Source organism: Prinia subflava, chromosome 4, assembly GCF_021018805.1.
Source record: "Prinia subflava isolate CZ2003 ecotype Zambia chromosome 4, Cam_Psub_1.2, whole genome shotgun sequence".
Taxonomy (NCBI): domain Eukaryota; kingdom Metazoa; phylum Chordata; class Aves; order Passeriformes; family Cisticolidae; genus Prinia; species Prinia subflava.
In genome coordinates this window covers 55,824,535-55,844,562 of record NC_086250.1, presented here as the reverse complement: position 1 = coordinate 55,844,562, position 20,028 = coordinate 55,824,535, and the positions used below count along the sequence as shown (strand labels likewise).

Below are 20,028 nucleotides of genomic sequence, written 5' to 3'. Positions count from 1 at the left end.
AATCATAGTGGACGAAACCCCTTAGAAAGCACATAGAATATCAATGATATGCCTTACAGAAGTAATGTAACTATTTGTTTTAAGCTTCTTGGCTTTCTACACATAAAATAAACAGAAAAAATGTACTTTTTTATTCAAAATCTACTTTTACAATTTATTAAATAAGCTACACTTCTTTGAACACATTAACTAATCCTTATTTAATAAGCCAACCAGCGTCAAGATGAACTAGCTTCAAAATATTGCTCTAAAGTTACCTTTACTTTTTTAAAATATCGCTGAGGCAAAACTAGTGAACACCACTGTAGCTTTTTATAATTTAGGGAAAACTACTTTTTTTTATTTAAATAAAGAGATCAGGATCACATCACCAGTACATGTAACATGTACTACATGTAACAGAAAGCTTTCAAAGCCAAACAATGTGACAAGACAAGAAACACCAGCAGTCCCTGACTTCTGTCATTCCCTTCACTTAAGTGATTCTGTGATCCAAGTATTAGGTACAGTCACAAGGTACACCTACACATGCTCCCCTTGAATTAAAATAAGCATTTTTCACATGACTCTGTGAATTACACATATATGTATATTCAAGCATAAAGAGCTAACAGACATTAGCCTGAACTTATTCAGATTCCAAGTTGTTTGCAATGCTGGCCCCAGCAGCATTTTTCAATAGCTCATGCTGAGTTTTAAGCCAAATTTCTTGTTCTTATCCCCCCCCTTAAAAACTTTCTGAATGTATTAAAAAAACCCCAGAGTACCCTAAAAAACGTTCTAAAAAGTCCCCAAAATAAATCCAGAAGCTATGTATATGAATAAGAAGCATTATCTGTGAATGCAGACTAACAGTATCTCAAAGGCTTTGTTAATGTTCCTTTCCTCTCATACTGCATTTCAACACTTTCTGTTTATTCATTATTTATTTTTCTGGTCCATACTTCCTTTCGGAGACAATCAAGATTCCTGTGTTAAGATAACAAGATTACATTTAATTACTTGGTAAGAAAGTTCAGGATAGCTCAATTGGGTAAATTATAAACCAAAAGAAAATACTGGTTCTGCCTTGAGACACAGTAACAGAAATCCAGTTTACTACCAGGCACAGTATTCCTCCTAATAAAATCAAAGATCAACAAAGAGCAATCAGTTAATGTGGGGCACAAATGCTGATCTTTCAGAAGAGCTAAAAATGTTTTTGTAAGTCTCAGCAATTTTTGCTCTCAGCTGTTGACTACTACTTATCTACTTTCATAACAATCTAATAATTCTTGTTTAATGTTAATGATGCAACAAACATCATGCAACAACATACAGTGTTCCTACTTCTAATTAAAGTGGAGCTTTTTAATTTATTCTCTTTCTATACAAGTATTGCATTTCAAATGTTTTCATAATTTCAGACATAACAAACATGCCATGTTTGCAGAAAGAGAAACTAAAGATGAGAGCAAATATTTATATAATTTTAATGCCAGCTTCTATTTAATAGAGCAGTACTTGCACGAATGGCATTTTGATAAAGCAGATTACACTGTATCTCAGTGTATACTTCTAAAATACTGAAGATTAAACATTTTATATCAGATTCCATTTCCTTTCAAGTACATATCTACAATACTGCAGTTTCACAGTTTTTTTAAACCATATGGATATTGACTCTGGTTAACAAGTAAACATTTTTAAATGCCTCTTGACACCTAGGATCAAGAGACTACACAAAAACAAGGCTGTTTGTAACAAAGAATCAAGCACTCAAAAATAAGAGAAACCATCTAGTTTTGCCAGCTAACATTGTAACACTTTTGCTTCACGTACCCATCCTGCTTGCTGAATAAGGCAACAGTTACAAAGAACAAGGATGAGCAGCAGCAGATTAAAATTAAAAAACAAACAAAAGCCACAAAAAACCCCAAACAACAACAACAATAACAAAAAACCCACAAGAAATTGAGCACAGAGTCAGTGCAAGATAAATAACAGAGAGAAGCAGCTAGATTTGGATTGTCAAGCCAACCCTGAAAGTTCGGATTTCCTAACTTGAAAATTCTGGCCCTGCAGTCTAAACAAAATCCTTCTGGTTTTGTTGTTGTGTTGTTTCGTTTTTTGTTTTTTTGGGGGGGCGGGGGGAGGGGGAAGGCTGGAAGGGAATCTCTCTACTAAGCAAAATTCAACCATTACACATCCCTAGAGGCAATACAACAATTTTCCCATTTTCTTCAGCCAAACTAGCTGGTGGCAGTGGGAGGCTACTTTTTGACCAGCACTTGGCAAGAGGAGCTGGTACTGTCTATCCCTCCCATAGAGTGGGACAGTTTTAGTGTCCTTTCCCACTCTCCTCCCCACACAGCACAGCTGCTCTGACACTTCCCAGAAACACAACCTTTAGATGATGCTCATTTCTACATTTAAACAATCAAAATATCCAACAAACAAACCAACCCACCAAAAACAGGTAAACAAAAAAGCTGATGAGTACAACCAGCACAGTATAAGCAACCCCTTCCAAGTGTTTTGCATTTCAATAAAAACTGAATGGAATTTCCTAGTAAAGAGACAACACATCTCTGCAGCCAGGTCTGACATACATCCTCCATGCATCAGAGTTCCCTGGTAGTCCCATACGTTATTACAAGTGCTAAGCAAGCTACAAGTCAGCATTGACAGCATTGAAAACTGAAACTACCGTAAGGCTCTGAGATGAACTACTGCACCTTTGGAAGTAGATACTTAGGTATAGACTTTCCAAAATACCCAGGCAACAGGACAGATATGGGCCCAGCATTAAAAATAAATTACAGAAAAAAAAAATAGGCAGGGCAGGTAAGCATTTATCTCCTATCATCAATGGATCAGTGATTAGCAACTTCTGATCTGCACCCCTGAATTAGTAGCTTACAGATAAAAGGTCACATAATTAGATTATAAATGACTTAGAGAATGACACTATCTATATAATTTGACAGCAAAAAGCTTAGAGTATAACATCTGTGTAAGAAATTCTGGTCCAAGTCAAGGCAGTAGCATAGAAACCTAAGGTAAGCTGATCCAGAAATTAGTAAGTTACAAAAGTTGTGTAGAAATCATGAAGTATGCTGTTTCACACCCAGTCTTTTAAAAATATCCTGAACACTAAGGTAATTGTTTTGGGAAATAGAATTATTAAAAACTGTTACTAAAATGCTCAGTTGTTCATATACTCTCACTGTCCAGAAAAGGATACAAATCCTCCTCCTTAAACTGAACATAAATTGCAAGATGGTTCTCCCCAAGCTTCATCAGATGTACTCAGGGGCTGCAGCCAGCACACACTTCCCTCCTCACTATGATCTTCATATTTGTACACTCTTCCAGCTCTGAAGAGCCAGCAATATGCTGAGGAGGTGTACGGTCTAGGTATTCAGAAAATCCAAACCAAGCATCTTCACGTGTTCCTCAATGTCCAGAGACGTTGGAAACGTATTAAAATCCAATTCTTCAGGTAAAAAAGCACTAGTGTTTAAACATTGAGTATATATATGTATTCTCTAGTAACTTAAATAGCTTAATTGCTCTTCCTAAAGTACTCTGAAAAATCATGCTTCAGCTCCAAGGGAAAAAAAGAGTATAAAAAAACTCCAAACAGATTAGAGAAAAAGAATAATTTAAATGGAGACTACTGTGAAATGATCCAAATAATTATTTAATACATTATGGGTATGTACTTAATTCCTCCAGAAAGACAAGACAGTTTCCTAAACAGAAAAAAAATTGAAGAACAGCCAATGAAAACTAGACAACTGTTTTGAAACTAGAGATTTGGGTCTGCAGTGTAATCACTTTTCCTTTTAATATGCCCATTCCTGTTTCACTTTTAATTCAGGGATCAGTTTTCTAGGACTGAACATGTTCACGTTACAAAGAGTGCTTAAGTGAGAGTCTCCTTCAGCCAAAAACAAGCAATTTATAATAAAGCTCAACTTTAAAATACCTTCAAACTATGCACATTTTTTACACTTACTACATACAGTATAGGAACTCTACTTGTTTCTAGAAATACAAAGAGAAGCACAAATAGAAGAAAGCTGAATTTCCCTGCAGTCTTGAAAACAAATTCAATCACTGATGTGAAAAAAAGAGAAGAAAATGTCATTGGATTTTTGCTCCTGGCATCTAATGACTATTTTTTTAAAAAAAGCCATCTGATGGTAGCTTCTTTTTAGATTCTGGCTTTTTAAAAAGTTGCCAATGAAATGAATTGCCAGAAGCACAACTGAGAACATACTTTCTAATCCTCAACTCTTAGTTCATGTTCTTTCTTACATTATCTTAAAAAAAGCAAAACAAAAACACACTACGCTACCTGTTGGGATTGTCCTAATTAAGACAAAGCCAAATTATTTTACACCAGCTTCCCCCTTCCATGGACAGTAGCTCCTGTTTAAACAGCACTATTAGTTGCCTACTGTCAATTAAAGTTTTTCTGCGGTGCATCACTAAACAAAAATACCATTTTACCAAGCCAATCCTAACAGAGAACAGAGCAATCAATCTGATGTTGGTAAACACCGCATGGGAGTTGAAGGCTGTTTGTCAAAGTCAGTCAATGACTGGCTTCTTACATTAACAAAACTTATTACAGGAAAGAACTGCAGTGTCTAAACATGTATTTATTTAGATTAATTTAACCAGTTTTAATTGCTCACTACCTGAAACTTGTGAGTCAGCTATTTAAAAGGCATCACATTATTTTAAAAGCCCTCACTTCTGTGCATTCCGAGTCCAGTCACAGTATAGGAAATGAGCCTGCACACGGAACTGGTGCCTGTTCGAGAAATTTTCCAAACTGCGGCTCTTAACTTAGTAAGAATTTAATTCAAGAGGTAAACAAATATATTGGTGTTGTGAACATACAAACATAAATTTCAGAAACACCTCCAGAGAAGTTATTCTGCCACACAAGGAAAACACTTCTTTGAAGGTTTTTTTGTAAAACTTACACAGATCTTACACTACAAGTTTATTGTTAATTTATGTGAGATGAACAAGATTCAAAACTTATATACAAAATCGTAATTTTCATTTTGGATCTCTTAAAATTAGAAAAAGATGATCAGAATCCAAAATTACAAATAAAGTTAGGTTTGAGCTTGGCTTTTTTACTTTAATATGAAAATCATCTGCATCTACTATTCCAAACTCGGTGGTTAATTCTTAGAAGTACAGTGAATGACAAGTAGTCACAAGAACATAATGTAGTCCAACAGAAAAAAAAAACCAAACCAAATGTTCTGAGGACCAGACAGACCACTTGATCACTTAATAATTTCTCTGAGGAAGTTACTGCATTTTTAATACAACTCCACAGCAATGCAATGTACATAACTAACAGTAATTCTCTGAAAAAGGCCTTTAAAGAAAGCATGTAAAAAACGTACAAAAATTTCAAGGCAGCATCTAAAAGCATACGATTAAAATTAAATAGATAATAAAAGTTTCTCACATTTTGATGGTTTGCTTACCTCTGGGGGGGGATATAAGGAGCAGATACTGTTGGCATAACTGTACAGGGTTCAACCACTGTTTTCTTGGCTTTTTTTGTCTTTTTTCTGATTTTTGATGTAGACCTAGCAGTTCTGACTGATCCCTCCTTTCTACAAACACCGTTTTTGATTTCCGCTTCTCCATAAATATTGAGCGGTCTCCGTGTGCAGCCTGGTGGAGTATGTACATCGCAATAGGCAGTTTTTTTCACAGAGAACGTTGTTCCACTGCCAGTTAGTTCTTTCACAGGTTCCATTTTCATATACAGACCAGCCTTTTGAGCACACGTCACATGGAATGCAGTATAGCAGTTTGCTTTGTGGCACTGGATGCAGGCACCAACACCTTTCTGTTTACAGAGGTAGCATGTTAACTTCCATCTGGCTGGGGGAATGTTCCTGACACCATCAATTGGCTCAATAAAAACCGTATTGGCAAATCCAACTTCTGGAATCCACAGAGCACACACCACGTGTCCCCAACGATCATCATCTGTCTTTTTAAAGGCACCTCCCTTGTTTGGGCACAGCACACAGTCTACAGGCCGAGAGCGGGACTGCAAACAGTGTCTGCAGAGCCACTGGCCCTCAGGTATATATGGCACCCCATAGCATTCCTGATGTACTGCTAAATTACACATATCACAAAACAGGATCACATTGCTGTTCTGACATTCACCATCCATGCATATACAACACACTGCATCTTCATCAATTAAAGACTGATGATCACCCTGTTTTTGGTTCTCACAATAAGACTCTTTTTCAAACCTATCCATAAGGAATTCAAACATATTTTGTGAAACAACTGACACTCCATCACTTTTCCGCTTATCATTTATCAATTCTAACCACGCGTAATCTTCTTCATCCATGTCGTACTCAACTTCGTTATCAAGTTCTTCTGCTGACTTCTCAATGAATTTGTAATAAACTGGAGGTCTCCGAGGAGCTGAAGGGGGACTGTATTCGACAATCCGTACTTTTGGTTCTGGAAGAGGAGCTGTTGTGGCGGGTACACCATGCGAGCTCGGAAGAGCTTCATTTTTCTTTTTCACTTTGTTATTTTTATGGCGTTTGCTTCTTAGACAAACTGGTGGTCTTTCACTATTTTCTTTATTGCTGTTGCATTCACTCATTTCCTGCGCAGTAAGATCATCTTCTAATATAATTTCTAAAGGATCAAAGATACTGATCCTATGTAGGCGACCTTCAATTTCTATTTCAACCATCCTTTGAGCTTGAGCGTATGTCAAGGTCTCTCGTGTCGGGGAGTGCTTAATACTGCACGGGGAAGAAGAATGCCTTGCTGCCGATACTCGATGGCATCTTCCTTTTCTCCTCATTTGGTAATGTTTACCTAAAATTAGAGCAACAGTTAATACTCCTAACAATCATATTAAAGTATTAGTTTTGCTGTAATAAGGAAAAAGCCCCTTCAGTTCTACAGCCCCCTATGCATATACTTAACTAAAAGTACTCAAAACCAAAAGCCTGTCACTCTTACTCAACAGGACTCAGTTTCGTACAAGTTTAATCTAAAGATCAATAGATCTTCTAAATAATATCTTCCCTGAGTAAACACAGCTATACAAAATCCTTGCTGGAAAACCTCTAGAAGGACTGTGGCAAGACCACTGCATGAGAACAAAAACACTTCAGAAGTGTAACAGATAAAAAAAAGCATTTGTTACCTTGTAAGAAAACCTTCAATACAACACCTAGGGGAGCCTGCAGTTTGAGAATTTTTGCAACAGCTACAGATTATGTCCTGTAGACCTCTTTTCAAAAGAGCTAATGCAATTGTGAAAGAAAAACAAGTTTTCTCTGAAATTTTTCCAGTGCAATTTCAAACACTCACATTATCAACTCAATTACTATAGCTATATTTAAAAGCTAGAAAAGCACACATACTTCCACATTTGGCAAGTGGGCAGTTTGACAGCCCTATACATTTTTTACTTTTCTCAATCCTTAGTGAGCACATTATTCTTCACAACATGACCAGAACATGACAGAACTCGCAGTGCCCAATATGGTGCAGTATAGAGTGCAACTAGTAAATATTCCACCTGTAAAGCAGATTTGACTTAGGGCCAAAACCTGTTCCCTGCTTTTAAGTATGCGTGTACACACACCCCTCTCCTTCAACAGATTCTTCAGGAGCTGTTCTCAAATCAACTGCTGATAGATAAAAATTTCTCTGTTTATAAATCCAGTCCCAAGCTTTTGAAAACAATTTTTAAGTTTACAACCTATTGCAAAAACATCACATACCATATGAAAATATAGCTTTCTCTCCCCAACTCCAAAGCCCCACGACTAGGATGAGCACACATTTTGGTCACAAAATTTCTAAGTTAAAAACTTCCATACACTTTCATGCCTTTTGACATCTTCACACTGGGTGGGGTTTTTCTCCTTTAAGGTTGAAAATATTACAAACCTGACTGAAATTGTCAAGTTTAAAATTCTATTCCACTCCTTCCTTCTTCCCAATAAATCATTAATAAATAGCATCATTCAACCTCAGCTATATAAAAAACCCTTTATCTTTAATCACTGCCTGAAGTATTATTAGGGCCTCACCATTTCAGTGTTGCATTTTGACTCAGGGCTGCTCACTATAACACAACTAGTGTCAGCATGTATTGCCAAAACAGCAGAGAAATAGAGAAATCAGAACACAACTACCATGACAAAACCAGTATATCTATTTCGGGAAGAAAACAGCAAGCAGTAAACAACTACATTAGCTACTCCAGGCTGCTTGCCTTTTGCTTGAGTCTAAGATGCCAGTTTCTAAAGGCCTCAAAGTACTGAAGAAACTCCTTTCACAGGAAGACTACATCACTTAGGCAACTCACCCTAAGACTAGTTCCTGAAAAGCTCTGATTTGTCTCACAAAACTCTCACAAACGGACTCTGCTTTCATAATCTAAGATAGTTTTATTATTTATGTGAAAATTGTGCTTTTCATAGATCTGACCTCTACACAACTAATTCTTAACCCTTATTACTAGTTTCTATACCATATAGCCAGACAACAGTAAGCATTCAATCATGACAGAGCTCTGATCTCCTCTTTATAAATAACAGAAGAACGTAAAAGGTTCCCTCTCTTTAAACAACTTTGGAAGAAGAATTTGATAATTAAATTCTGTAAAACAACACAGGATTCGATCATACTCGTTTCTTATTTGCAGAAAACAGTTCAAACAACTAATACTGCCAACAAAGGTCCAGCGACTAAACCCAAAAACATATCATTAATTTAACCAAAATTAAAAGTTAGTTCCCAGTTTCAATACAGATTTTGAAATTCAGAGACCCAAAGGAAATACAATGGCCCTGATTTCTGTTACTGTGAACGAGCAATGATGGGTTCTTCAGCTCAAACACAATGATGTGTCAATGTATAGAAACTTATTACAGATCAGAATGGACTCAATTTACTCATCAATCAAGAAACACAGTTTACCGCATGTTTACCTCATATAACTGCACTTCAATTCTGTCTAGATGTAGAAGTCTGTTTTGGTACTTTTAATGCCCTTTCCTACATTTTAGTTGGTTGTCTATCTGTTCATAGTGGCTCCTGAAGATAGAGACTGTTTTGAAAAAACTACAGAGGGAAGAATGAGAGGTGACCTTCAGAAATCAAAAACGTGTAACTTGTCTGCACTACCTTAGCCCAGTACCACAGAAAAACACATTAATGCTATGTTTCCAAGCTCTCCACTCCTCTCTGTTTCCAAGATGCTCGAGCATGGCTTCAGGCAGGCGTTACAAACAGAAAGAAAATACTCAAAAGCACAAGATCTTTCATCTTGCTTAAAGATTTAGGACAGCTGTTGCAAAAGTCAAACGAACTGTATGAACCAGACTGATAAAAAATGATTGAGCTAGCATCTAAGTATACTGTAATACTCAACAGTGACTACAGCTGACATAGATAGGAAGTTACAGTCTCAAAAACAGAATGGATACCCTAAAAATACAATGTAATGCACACAGAAACGAAACTTGTAGTATTTAGGCCGAATTTCATGCAAATTTAACACGAATAACTTAAATTCCCCAGAGGCCAAAGCAGTGTTTTGCTTCTCCAAAATTATTCTGTTTGCAAATGTTCCATAAATGCTCTGTATGACCGACCAGAGTTCTGCATAACAAATTCATGACATCTACAACTGGTTTGCTTTGCCTAGGCAAATGCCTATAGCATTTCTCTCTCCTCCAACCACTTTCCTAGTACTCTGTAGATCGATAGGAATGAGGACCAAGACCTAAATTTGAAGAGTAATGACAAGTTTCACTTGCTTACAAAGCTCATAAACATACTGCACTGACCGCACACAAAGTTATTTTAAAGCACTTCTGTTAGCACTGTCCTGCCCTCAAAGACTGTGGGATATCAACCAGGAAAGTTCTCTACAGCTCTCATCTCCTAGAATTGCATCAGCTGTTGGGAAGGAAATCATCAGCAGACGTTTTTCCTCACCGTAACAGTACACGGAGACAGCTGTTTCTGTTAAAAACAGGGTATGAGAGGAAAAAGAAAAAAAAAAAAGCGATTTATCAAGGTGTGGGATAGCTAAAATCAACACGAAAAGTACAGCACCATATACTTCTACGTTACAATCTCTGCCCTAGTTACCTTCCTCCTCTTCAAATAAACTGTCTTTAGTTCCTAGATGCCCTGCTCAATGGACTAGGGAATTCCATTCTCAATGGCACTTTCATGCAGACCATTTAAAAAAAAAGATGCAGGAATGCTCTTTAGTCCTAGACAATGAGGGACGTTAAGCAAACAGTGCTTGCACGCGGGGCGGACAACACCCGCCGCTTCAGCCGCGCAGCAGGAGCGATTCCCCGGGGCACGGCCCAGAGCGGGGGCTCACGGTGCTCAGCGAACGTGCGCGGGCACGGCCAAGACACACGGGACCCCCGGAGCCGCTCTCTCCCGCGGCCGCAGGAGCCCGCACGCCGCCCCATCCCGCAGCGCCCCGGAACGCTGCCTCCCGCGCGCGGCTGCCCCCGCCCCCGGGCCCGCCCCGCCGCCGCCGCGCCGGCACTTCCTGCCCACGCCCAGGGAGCCTCCAACGCGCTCCCTCCCCTCCCGCCGATGGTTCCTGCCCGGCGCGGCGCTCCCCCCTCCCGGCCCCCGGCAGGATGGTTCCTGCCCGGGCCCATCAGCTCCAGCCCTTCCCAACAGTCACTCCCTCCCCGCCGCGAAAATACTCGGCCCACAAATATGGCGGCTGACAAAACAGCTCCAGCGGCGCCCTCCCTCCCCCAGACCGCCGCGCTCGCCTCGCCTCCCCGCCCGCCCGCTGCTGCCCCCCCACCGCAGGCTGCCGTGCCCAGTCCGCCCCGCTGTTCTCCCCGCGCCGCTCTCCCGTCCCGCTGCGGCGGGACTCACCGGCTCCCGGCCCCGCAGCCCCCGCCCGCCGGCCCCTGCCGCCCACCCGGCCGTACTCACGCTGTGGGAGCCGCCGAGGAGCGGCTGACAGACCTCCCGCTCCGCCGCTGCGGCCGACGCTCGGCCGGGTTAATGGCGGAGGCCCCGCCGGTGCTGCCGCCTGGCCCCGCGTCCGGCAGCCGCGGGCGGGCGAGCGGGCGCTGCGAGGGCCGCGCTGCCCGCGGCGGTCACCCGGCGCTGGGTGCGGGGCTGCTGCTGCCGCCGGGCGCGGCGCATTCGTGAGGCGCGGTGCGCGTCGCCGTCCGGCTGCGGGCTCGGCGCTCGGCTCCCGGGGCTGAGCGGCTCCCCTCCCCCCGCGGCACAAACAATGCGGCTTCACCACAGCGCTGCGCCGACGGGGGGGAGGAGGAGGCGGGCGGGGAGGGAGGGAGCGAGCGAGGGAAGGGACGTGAGGGCGCCAGGCACCGCCCAGCCCCGGCGCTGCCGCCGCCGCGGGGCGGGGCCTGCGCGCCGCCGCTCCCCGCACCCGGGCCGGCACCGGCCGCGCTCGGGGCGGGAACGCGCGGGCCCCGCGACCGCCGCGCTCCCGCCCGGACCGGCCGGGCCCGGGCCCGCACCCGCCGCGCGTCCCTGGTTAGAGCATTCGAACGGCCCAGCGCGGGCGCCAGGGAACGGACGGAGGCGGGACGCGGCTCGTTACAAAACCGATGCTCAAAACTTGAAGCGAATGGCATTTATTATCTTTTTGGGGGGGGAAGTCCAAGCTCAAGATTCCTTACGTAGAAAATGTGCTTGAAAGTCAGCTCTTTCGTGGTCTCTGGGTCAGGCTGCTGCTTGTTGATTAACTAATAATAGCCTTACATTTTGACAGAGAAATAAGGGTATTTTTGGCTCCCCCTGAGAAGGACACCCTTTGTTAGGTATTATTTTTAGACAGCCATTGCAGCCATATTCGAGAACTGGAGGATTTTACTGCAATACATTTCTGCGAGGCAACTGCACCCACATCCTTAAACAACAACGTTTAGATGGCCCAGCCTAACACAAACACTTGCCTGTGTCGATCATCCAGAACAAGTCCTAAAAAGCAAGTGATTGCGAGTAGGTGTGATTCTCTTTACCCATCAGTATTTAGCATCCATCAGCTAAATTGCTGCAGAACAACTTACCAATTCATTTTTGATTTCTCTAGCAGTTAGATGTTTCCTTGCCTCAAAAACCAGTTGGTCCTACAATAAATATACGACTAGGGAACCAGAAATAGATACACCTGTTATAACTTGTAAAAAGTTAATTAAGATCCAGAGAGTTTAAGCAACAAGGCTATGGAAATCTTGTAGAATAGGGAAAGTACTTTCCAGATTCTTTTTTCCTCACCAGGGACCATTTAGCACAGTGATCTCTGAATAAAACACAAGTTATTAAAGCAGCTAACACTTGTGCAGTCTACTCAGCGTAGGTAATAGAGCCTTAGGCTCAGACAAACAAAATAACTTCAATTTCCAATATAGGAAAGTTTGTATGAACTATGGAGGCCATCTGGTCATTTGTGTACTTGCCTGCGAGGAACTACTCTCCAGTTAAACTGTTTTAGTGATTCTGCCATCAGTCTCAGAAGTCTTACAACATAAGTTAGTGTTGCACTGGAACTCAACGTGTGATAGAAAGGTATTAAAAAGGGAGCATCATAGCATATCATGTACATTAGTGTCAAAAACCTAATAATATTATGATAGGGAAATAATGTTGGTTTTTCTTTTAAGGGATAATTCATATGTGTATCTGCCGTGCATTTGTACAAATACTTTTTAAGTGGAGACAAGTTTTCCACAGAAACCTTGATGCTGTCCACATTCTAATCTGTTTAACACAAGGCAAGTCTGGCTTTTTTCCAGTTTCTTTTTTCCGCCAGGTGGACTACAGCATTCCATAGTCCCAATACCTCTTTGATAATGTGGTATTTCTTATTGCTATTTGCAGCATTTGACCACTTTTCTGTAATTTAAACTCATGCTTCTAGATACCCCCATTTACTCTCAGTAAAAAAGTGGTATGTGGAGTACAGCCTAGGACACAGAACTCATGTCATTCCTTCATGTGGTATTTCAGAGCAATGGCACAAAGACCAGGACAAGCTCAACAAAAAGTTCTGTATTAGGAGTCTTAGACTTCAAAATCATTTCTCATTGACCTTATGACAGGCTACCAGAGCAGGATGGTCAATGTCTACATTTTAAGTATTAGTACATTAGTCCATGTATTTCAAAGTAGAACAGTATGTGGTATTGTCTGGGACATCTGACCAGTCCTTAGCACATGTCCCTATAATTCCAAAGATGTGTTACCTGTCTTTTCCCCTCACAAGCGGGATGTGGTTACTCAAAAGAATACAGTTCTACTAGCATACAGTTCAATTTCAAGCCAAAACCAAGAAGCCCTCTGATCCACAGTTTGATGGCAACAGACCCCTCACTTTTTTCACATCAGTTCAACATGTGCAAGGGGCTTCAGTTCAAATCCCTCCGAATCCTCACACCCCTACCTGGCAGCATCAAAATGTTAACCAAGTTGCCAGTGTTGATTCACTTTGCATTGAAAACTTCACAGAAGGAGGATCTTCTGCCTACCAGCTTTCACTTCCATTAGTTGTCAAATTCTCAACAGAATCACTGCAAGAAAGATCATGTAAAGAAACACAATCACTATTTATCTGCCTTGGCATCCTCTTGTATTTTCTGGTAGAATCAAACTTCATGAGACACATTTCTATGTTTCTAAAGTGTATCACCTTTGTTTTACAGGTTAATAACTGTTAACTCAAGACTCACTGCAGCACTGAATAGTGGCAGGAGTACTGATCTACTTGGGTGCAACTTTGTATCTCTGCCCTGGCCTGGAGAGCTGGCTGGTGAAGGGACAAGAAAGAACAGGAACTCACTCCACACCTACCTTAGAACCTGCAAGAATCTGCATTTTGAGAGAGTCTTTGGACTGCCTTAACATTCACGTGTGGGTCTTCTTCCTATCAAGATGAAAAATCTGCCTCACCTTGCATGAGATACTTCTGCATGATGCCTCAAGGTAACGTATCAGCAGTAGTTTCCAAGTTTGGCTTCTCCATTATACAATTCACACCTTCACACTCATCTATGAGATACAACGTTACCATGGTCCCCTCATGCTACATGGGAATGCTTTTGGAGCTCACTTCATCAGTCATCCTTTGTGGCACTGGTAGAATACTCGTGGGCATGACTTTGCAAGTTCACAAAAGAAAGGTTGTTCTCCTCATAGAAGCCAGAACAGCATTCAATGTGGAAAAGATGCTGTAACCTTATCAACAGACATATTACAGCAGTGTGCTGACAAAATTTCAGCTGTTTATTTTCAGTCTGTGGGGTGGTGGTCTGCACCTTCTGGGTGATCTTTGCAAATATCTGTATTTACATAAAAACACATGTCACTGATCCATCTCTTATTTATCATTGATACCTTGTCAGAAAGACTGGTATGTCATACTAGACTGAGTGGAATATATGGTCCAAAGTCCTAGATGACCATCCCAGAACGATAAACCAAATTTTTGGCTTAAAATATATAGGAGAAGTGTTGGTCCATTTTACTCCTACTTGTTTACTGAATATATTCCTTGTTCTCTAGTTAGAAAGAATTGTCTGGATTTTCCTTCTCACTCACCTGATCTGGAAGTTTTAGCTGTATTATGACAAAAGAAGGAGTAAAGATGAAATAATATTGGTGTACATAATGTTCACAAACTGCTATGGAATCAAGGATTTTTTCTTTCTTACAGCCTCAGTAACTCCCACCTTTCTCATTCTCACAGCCAAAGTGGTTCTTTGTTTGTAAATTGGTAAGACCCTTTAGTCTGACCCTTCAGAACAGTTCATGTTGATCCAAACAAATGGTCTTCACCAAAACACAAGTTTAAAAACAGACTAGGAACTGTTTCAGTGCCTTTTATGGTACTGATGAAGGTCCAGAGACCTTTTATCATCAGAGCTCAGGGTGCATCAGGGTGCTTGCTATGAAATACCTCTGTGAGCTGCATCTGCAAAGCAGTCCTACGGAATGTTATCTACAGATAAGCTTGAAGATCATTTGACAGAGTGGTCTTCAAATAGTAAAGCTGCTATGCCAAGGCCCTTACCCCATTTCCATTTAAGCATTTGTTGGAACTACTGCTTGGGGTCAACTACTGCAAGAAGAGGTATGTATCCCATCACTCGCTCATGGACAGATACACCAAGCACTTTGCTGAGACACACAATTGACAGGGAAACCTACCGCCTGCTTTACTTATCCACTATCTTGAATCCTTTAACATCATGTACCTTTAGGATTTTGCAGTTTTAAGATGGTCTCTATAATATGTGCTCGTAACTGTTGCATGGTGGAAGGTGAGGATTGAGCTCATTCCTCTGGATACTGCAAAGATGCTGCAAAACCAAACTTCACAATTAGGATATACATGAAAACATATGTAAGCTATGGTTCAATAATACAAAACAAAAAACCACACTCAGATTACAACATGCTGCAGCACAAGCATAGAGCTTGCCTGTGTACTGACCTATAGGTCTGCCAAACAGCAAAACTACCAACTACAATTTTACAGACTATTTTACCAGGAACAAACCCTTGGAACAGAGTTATTGGCACTCTCATATATAATGATATTGCTGATTCCAAAAGAGTAGACAGAGCCATAATCAAGAGAATAATATTCCCCTTTTCTTCTGCCATTGTCTCTTTGGTATTAATTATTAAATTCCTAGTGTTTACAGTTTGGCACCTTTATTATGTTCTGCACAGTAGCTCCCTCTGTAAAGGTCTTTGTGGGAAGATGTTCCTGCCACAGCATAACTGCCATCAGAAAAAACCCTTCATAAACAAGTCACCATTTATCTGTTTAGCTCCCAGGAGTGCCTCCCTGCATGCAGGTGAAAATGATTACCAGCATTTTAAGAGAGCAGCAATAAAGTAAATCTAGGATTTGGGAGTGCCCCTTCAGCATCCCCAGTTATTAGGTATCATTAGTTTAGCTTACAAAAGCAGCTGCATGTTTAGAATTGGAGTCTGTCAATTCACACAGCATAACTAACTGAGCCAAGTTACAGGCAAAGACAGAACATCAGTGGTAATGGGTAGGAATCAAAAAACAAAACAGTAATTGCTATGCACAAAGTTCAAAAAATATCATACTTGCACAGCAAAGAATTATAAAACAGTGTGGCTAAACAATCTACATTGGATTTTGACCTCTTTTTTTGCAAGACACACAGAGGAAACCTCAGTAGCAGATATAAGGCAGAATTTATAGAAAGTCAATGCAAAAAAGAAAAAAAAAAAGACCTATTTGAACTGAAAAGTTTTGTCAATAGCAACCACAGCAAAATGTAAACAAAGTGTGCTCCATACCTAAATCTGATACACAATGATTTTTGAACAATACAATTTCTTTTAGTTTCTGTGGTTGTTCTCCTGATCAGGATTGAATTTCAGAACATACCTGAGTTTCTGATAAATGAAGTAATTTCTTAACATAGCATAACTCATGTAAAAAATATTATGCAAATACATTTTTAGCATGTCCCTTTCCTACTTCCTGACCCTTTCCTCTACACTGGAAAGGATTCTCTAACAGCATTCATCCAAGCAAAGACAAGTTGCTCACTGCCTTCATAAAGTTTAATTATACATAAGTTCATTTTATTTATTGAAACCCTTAGAGTGACTTCTCTATTCTCAATTCCTCTGGTGTCAGTTTAAAAACTTGCAAATATAATACGAGATGAGGTATAAGCTTTGAGGGGAGTTCTTTTCCTAGTTAGCCTGCACACAAACATGTATCTCTAAGAAACAGTCTCCAATGTTTACAATGAGTTAATACCCCAGCCTTAGTATAATTAAGTTAAAATTCAATCAGCAATGAGATCCAAATCCAGTCTTAATCATTTAACTATTTCTTCCTCATTCATTCTAGAGGATAAACCTGGTCTGCAGATGATTAAGATGGTTTGCAATGGAGGAAGTTCGACTGTTAGAATCCCTAGTCATTTGTCACAGAAGAAATCCAAAAATAGATGGGCTCATTCAGAATTAAGGTCTTGCCTCCTTGTTTATATGGGGAAGGACTACAAGAAGGTGACATCAAAATCTGGGAAGGAAAAATAAAGTGAAAAATAAGTCAGAAGTAAGACAACACATAACATCCACCAAAAAGTCTGAACCACCAAGAGCAACTGACACAGCCTGCAGCTTCCTCTGTTCAGAGAAACTCAACTCATGCGTATCATTTAACAAGTAATAATGAACCCTACACATCTTTCTTTGTCCCAGACTTGCTACTGCCTCAGCCAAGGTCTGATAGTGTTTAATAAAGAGAACTTCCAAGCTCATGTATATATAAATCAGTTCTGATACTGATGGCTTCATAATGTAGACAAAATCTCCAGAGGCCAAATAAAAATGCTAGAATAGGAACTTCAAACTGACTACTCCAGCACCATGCTCACTCCACATAAAGGGCAAGGATGAGTAAATCCTGTCAACATGCTATTATATGCTCAACTCCAAGTCAAAAAATCAGTGACATACACCTCTGATGTGCTACAGAGCGAGGATGATAGAGATGAAACAGTTGTGTTTGTAATAAATGAGATAATTAACATAAATGCACAAGGGCACCATGGTTTTGGCAGTGAATGCTTGCTCCTAACTACTGTGTGATTGCTTATTCCTTATTTCCTGAGCACTCACCCTGACACATAGGTCTGATAAGCAGAGCCAAGAACCCACTGAAAAGAATGCTATGTATGCTAAATGTAAGTACTTTCCTATGTTACAAATTCTTAGAAATCATAACTGTGTGATAGATACTGAATTGGACATCCAAATTTAGTACTTTTGACCTCTATTTTAAGGTTTTTATCATGAAGTTGACATTGCCTAAATAGGTTCCTGGAAGAGGCTGGAGTCTATACAAGGAGGAAAGGAGATAATTTTATTAAGTGTATTACCTCAGTGCATACAAAAATCTGTAATTCTTTGAGCTTTATTTAAGAAATGTTATCTCTTGATGTAGTTTTACTCTTCATGACCTCATATGGAAAATGCATCACTGATACAGAAGTTACTAGAGGTGAAGCCAAAGGTTTGAGTGAAAATAAGCTTAGCAGAGCAGGTTTGGAGAAAAATATTAACTGCTCAATTTTGCTGAAACAAGGTAACAGCATCAATACTACTAACTACACTGTTATTAACAATGTTTAGTGTTTACAAATGCATACAAGTGCAAAAAGACAGAATTACATCAATTTATCACTGCGGTATCAATATAATGTATACTACCAAGAAATAAATGGAAGGGAGGAATCAATAAAACTAGATTAAGATGGCTTCATAATGTAGACATTATGAAGGCCCAGTGACTAGAGAGACCTGGAGACCACAAAACACAAAACTCTGTCTGCAGTATTAAACATCTATGTTTGGCTAATAACATAATATTGAAATAGGTGTATTTAAGGCATATTTAAAGTTCTATCACAGTAGAATGGGATATAAGAATTTAATTTAGTTTCCAACTAGTCTTAGGCTCTTGCCATAGCCTCCCTGAGAGCCTTCAAAGTTCAAGGTACACCCCAGTACTGAGAAAGACAGAGAGATGATTACTTACAGCTACATAAGTGATGTTTCTTACTTCTCTGAACCTGTAATATCTATTTTGCAGAGAACCCAAACAGTTTATTTGGAAGCATGGTCTCATAGCTTTCCGCTGTTCTACAAAACATAATGGGGAGCCAAATACTTGCAGTTTGCTCCAGGGACTGGAGTGAGGAATTACTTTTTTATATTCATTTAATATCATATCACTTTTAGTTCATGTCAGGTTCAGTTAACCATGCAAATAAAGATGTTTATTCACAATATCTGAAACAGATAACAAAATTATAAATGCATAAATGGAGGAAAAATCAAAGAAAAAAATTATTATTCTGAAGTTAAATAATGGAAATTTGGGTTCTTCCTGTCAGGATGCCTTGCAGATTTTCCTAATTGTCTGTCCTCCTAAATGACTATGTTCTTTCACATACTTACACCTCAGACTGCAACCTTTATGGAAAATCTTTACCTTCAGACTACCACCACACCAGAGCTGCTACATTCACCACAAGCTGGCAGTCTGGAGCCTTCTCTAGGAATTGAAGTTACTTACTCTTTCTTTTGCCAGTCATCAGATCACCACTTCTGTATTTTATTCATCACATTACTTGCTTGTTTGTGAGAAGAGGTTCTAGATCCAGCTTTGCTCAGATTTTTTAGGCCCAATTTCTTGAGTTTCCAGTGTATTTTTGTAAAACAACAAGAACAGAAAAATTCCAGTTATTTCAATCAATCTGTGGTATACACCAGTAGACTATATACAGAATCACTGATTGGTTCTCAAGCCACCTAAAAGATAATTTAAAGAAATAATTAACTTTCATTAATCTCAACTTCCCTAACCCTCAATTTTAATAATGGGATGTATGAAAAAAAGTGAAGAGGTACAGAAAGGTGATTACAGAAAGAGCAACATGCAATGCAAAAGTGCAAAATTAATTTCCTGGTTTTTTTAATTTAGTGTAAAATTTTCAACTATGAATTGTGAAACTCTCTAAAATCACAGCTGTTAAAAAAAGCATTTAACAAAGCCACATACTCTATTTAATCTTTCCATACTGTAATAACCACAACTATGTCATTCCAACTGCTGCAATTTTATAGTTCTCTAAAAGATGAGGTGACTTATTTTGATACTAATAACAACAGTTGCTGCTATTATCACTGCTGTAAGTTCCTGTCAGCAGACTGGTGATAGAGACTTCTTAACTAAGCTCTCACACCTCTATTACTGTGTCTAGTTGACAGATCTAGTCAAGATCAAACTTCAACTGCACTTTGTAACAGTGGAACCTGAGCAAGTCCAAGTAACTTCACCTCAAATCACTTTAGCCTCAGTCACCTATAGTAACTAATATATATAGTATATATAATATATATACTATTGATATA

The 20,028-nt window shown here is 39.9% G+C and overlaps 2 protein-coding genes and 1 long non-coding RNA gene across 8 annotated transcripts in view; 1 reads left to right on the top strand and 2 right to left on the bottom strand.

The window, feature by feature from the left end:
• BRD1 (bromodomain containing 1) overlaps window positions 1–11,364 on the bottom strand; it is a 56,885-nt gene extending 45,521 nt beyond the window's left edge. For 4 of the 5 annotated variants that reach the window (XM_063396821.1, XM_063396823.1, XM_063396824.1 and 1 more), the window contains exons 1-2: window positions 11,011–11,142; window positions 5,505–6,885 (exon numbers count right to left, since the gene is read on the bottom strand). In XM_063396821.1, the coding sequence (XP_063252891.1) occupies window positions 5,505–6,871 (1,367 nt within the window). In that variant the 5' untranslated portion in view covers window positions 6,872–6,885; window positions 11,011–11,142. Of the gene's footprint in view, window positions 1–5,504; window positions 6,886–11,010 lie in introns of all 5 variants that reach the window. The other variant, XM_063396822.1, reaches the window with a different exon arrangement.
• On the top strand, window positions 10,321–11,232 carry LOC134549462 (uncharacterized). Its single transcript, XM_063395005.1, has one exon. It carries the CDS (start codon window positions 10,321–10,323, stop codon window positions 11,230–11,232), a length of 912 nt encoding a protein of 303 aa, XP_063251075.1.
• Window positions 11,365–11,656: 292 nt separating the features above from the next.
• On the bottom strand, window positions 11,657–19,964 carry LOC134550282 (uncharacterized). 2 transcript variants are annotated; one of them, XR_010080302.1, is made up of 4 exons: window positions 18,650–19,964; window positions 16,964–17,128; window positions 15,303–15,407; window positions 11,657–13,619 (listed from the first exon to the last, which is right to left on the bottom strand). It is a non-coding gene; the product is annotated as an uncharacterized LOC134550282 (long non-coding RNA). The 2 variants fall into 2 exon arrangements; XR_010080301.1 differs by lacking the exon at window positions 18,650–19,964 and having other exon boundaries at window positions 16,964–18,643.
• Between the last annotated feature and the right edge of the window lie 64 nt (window positions 19,965–20,028).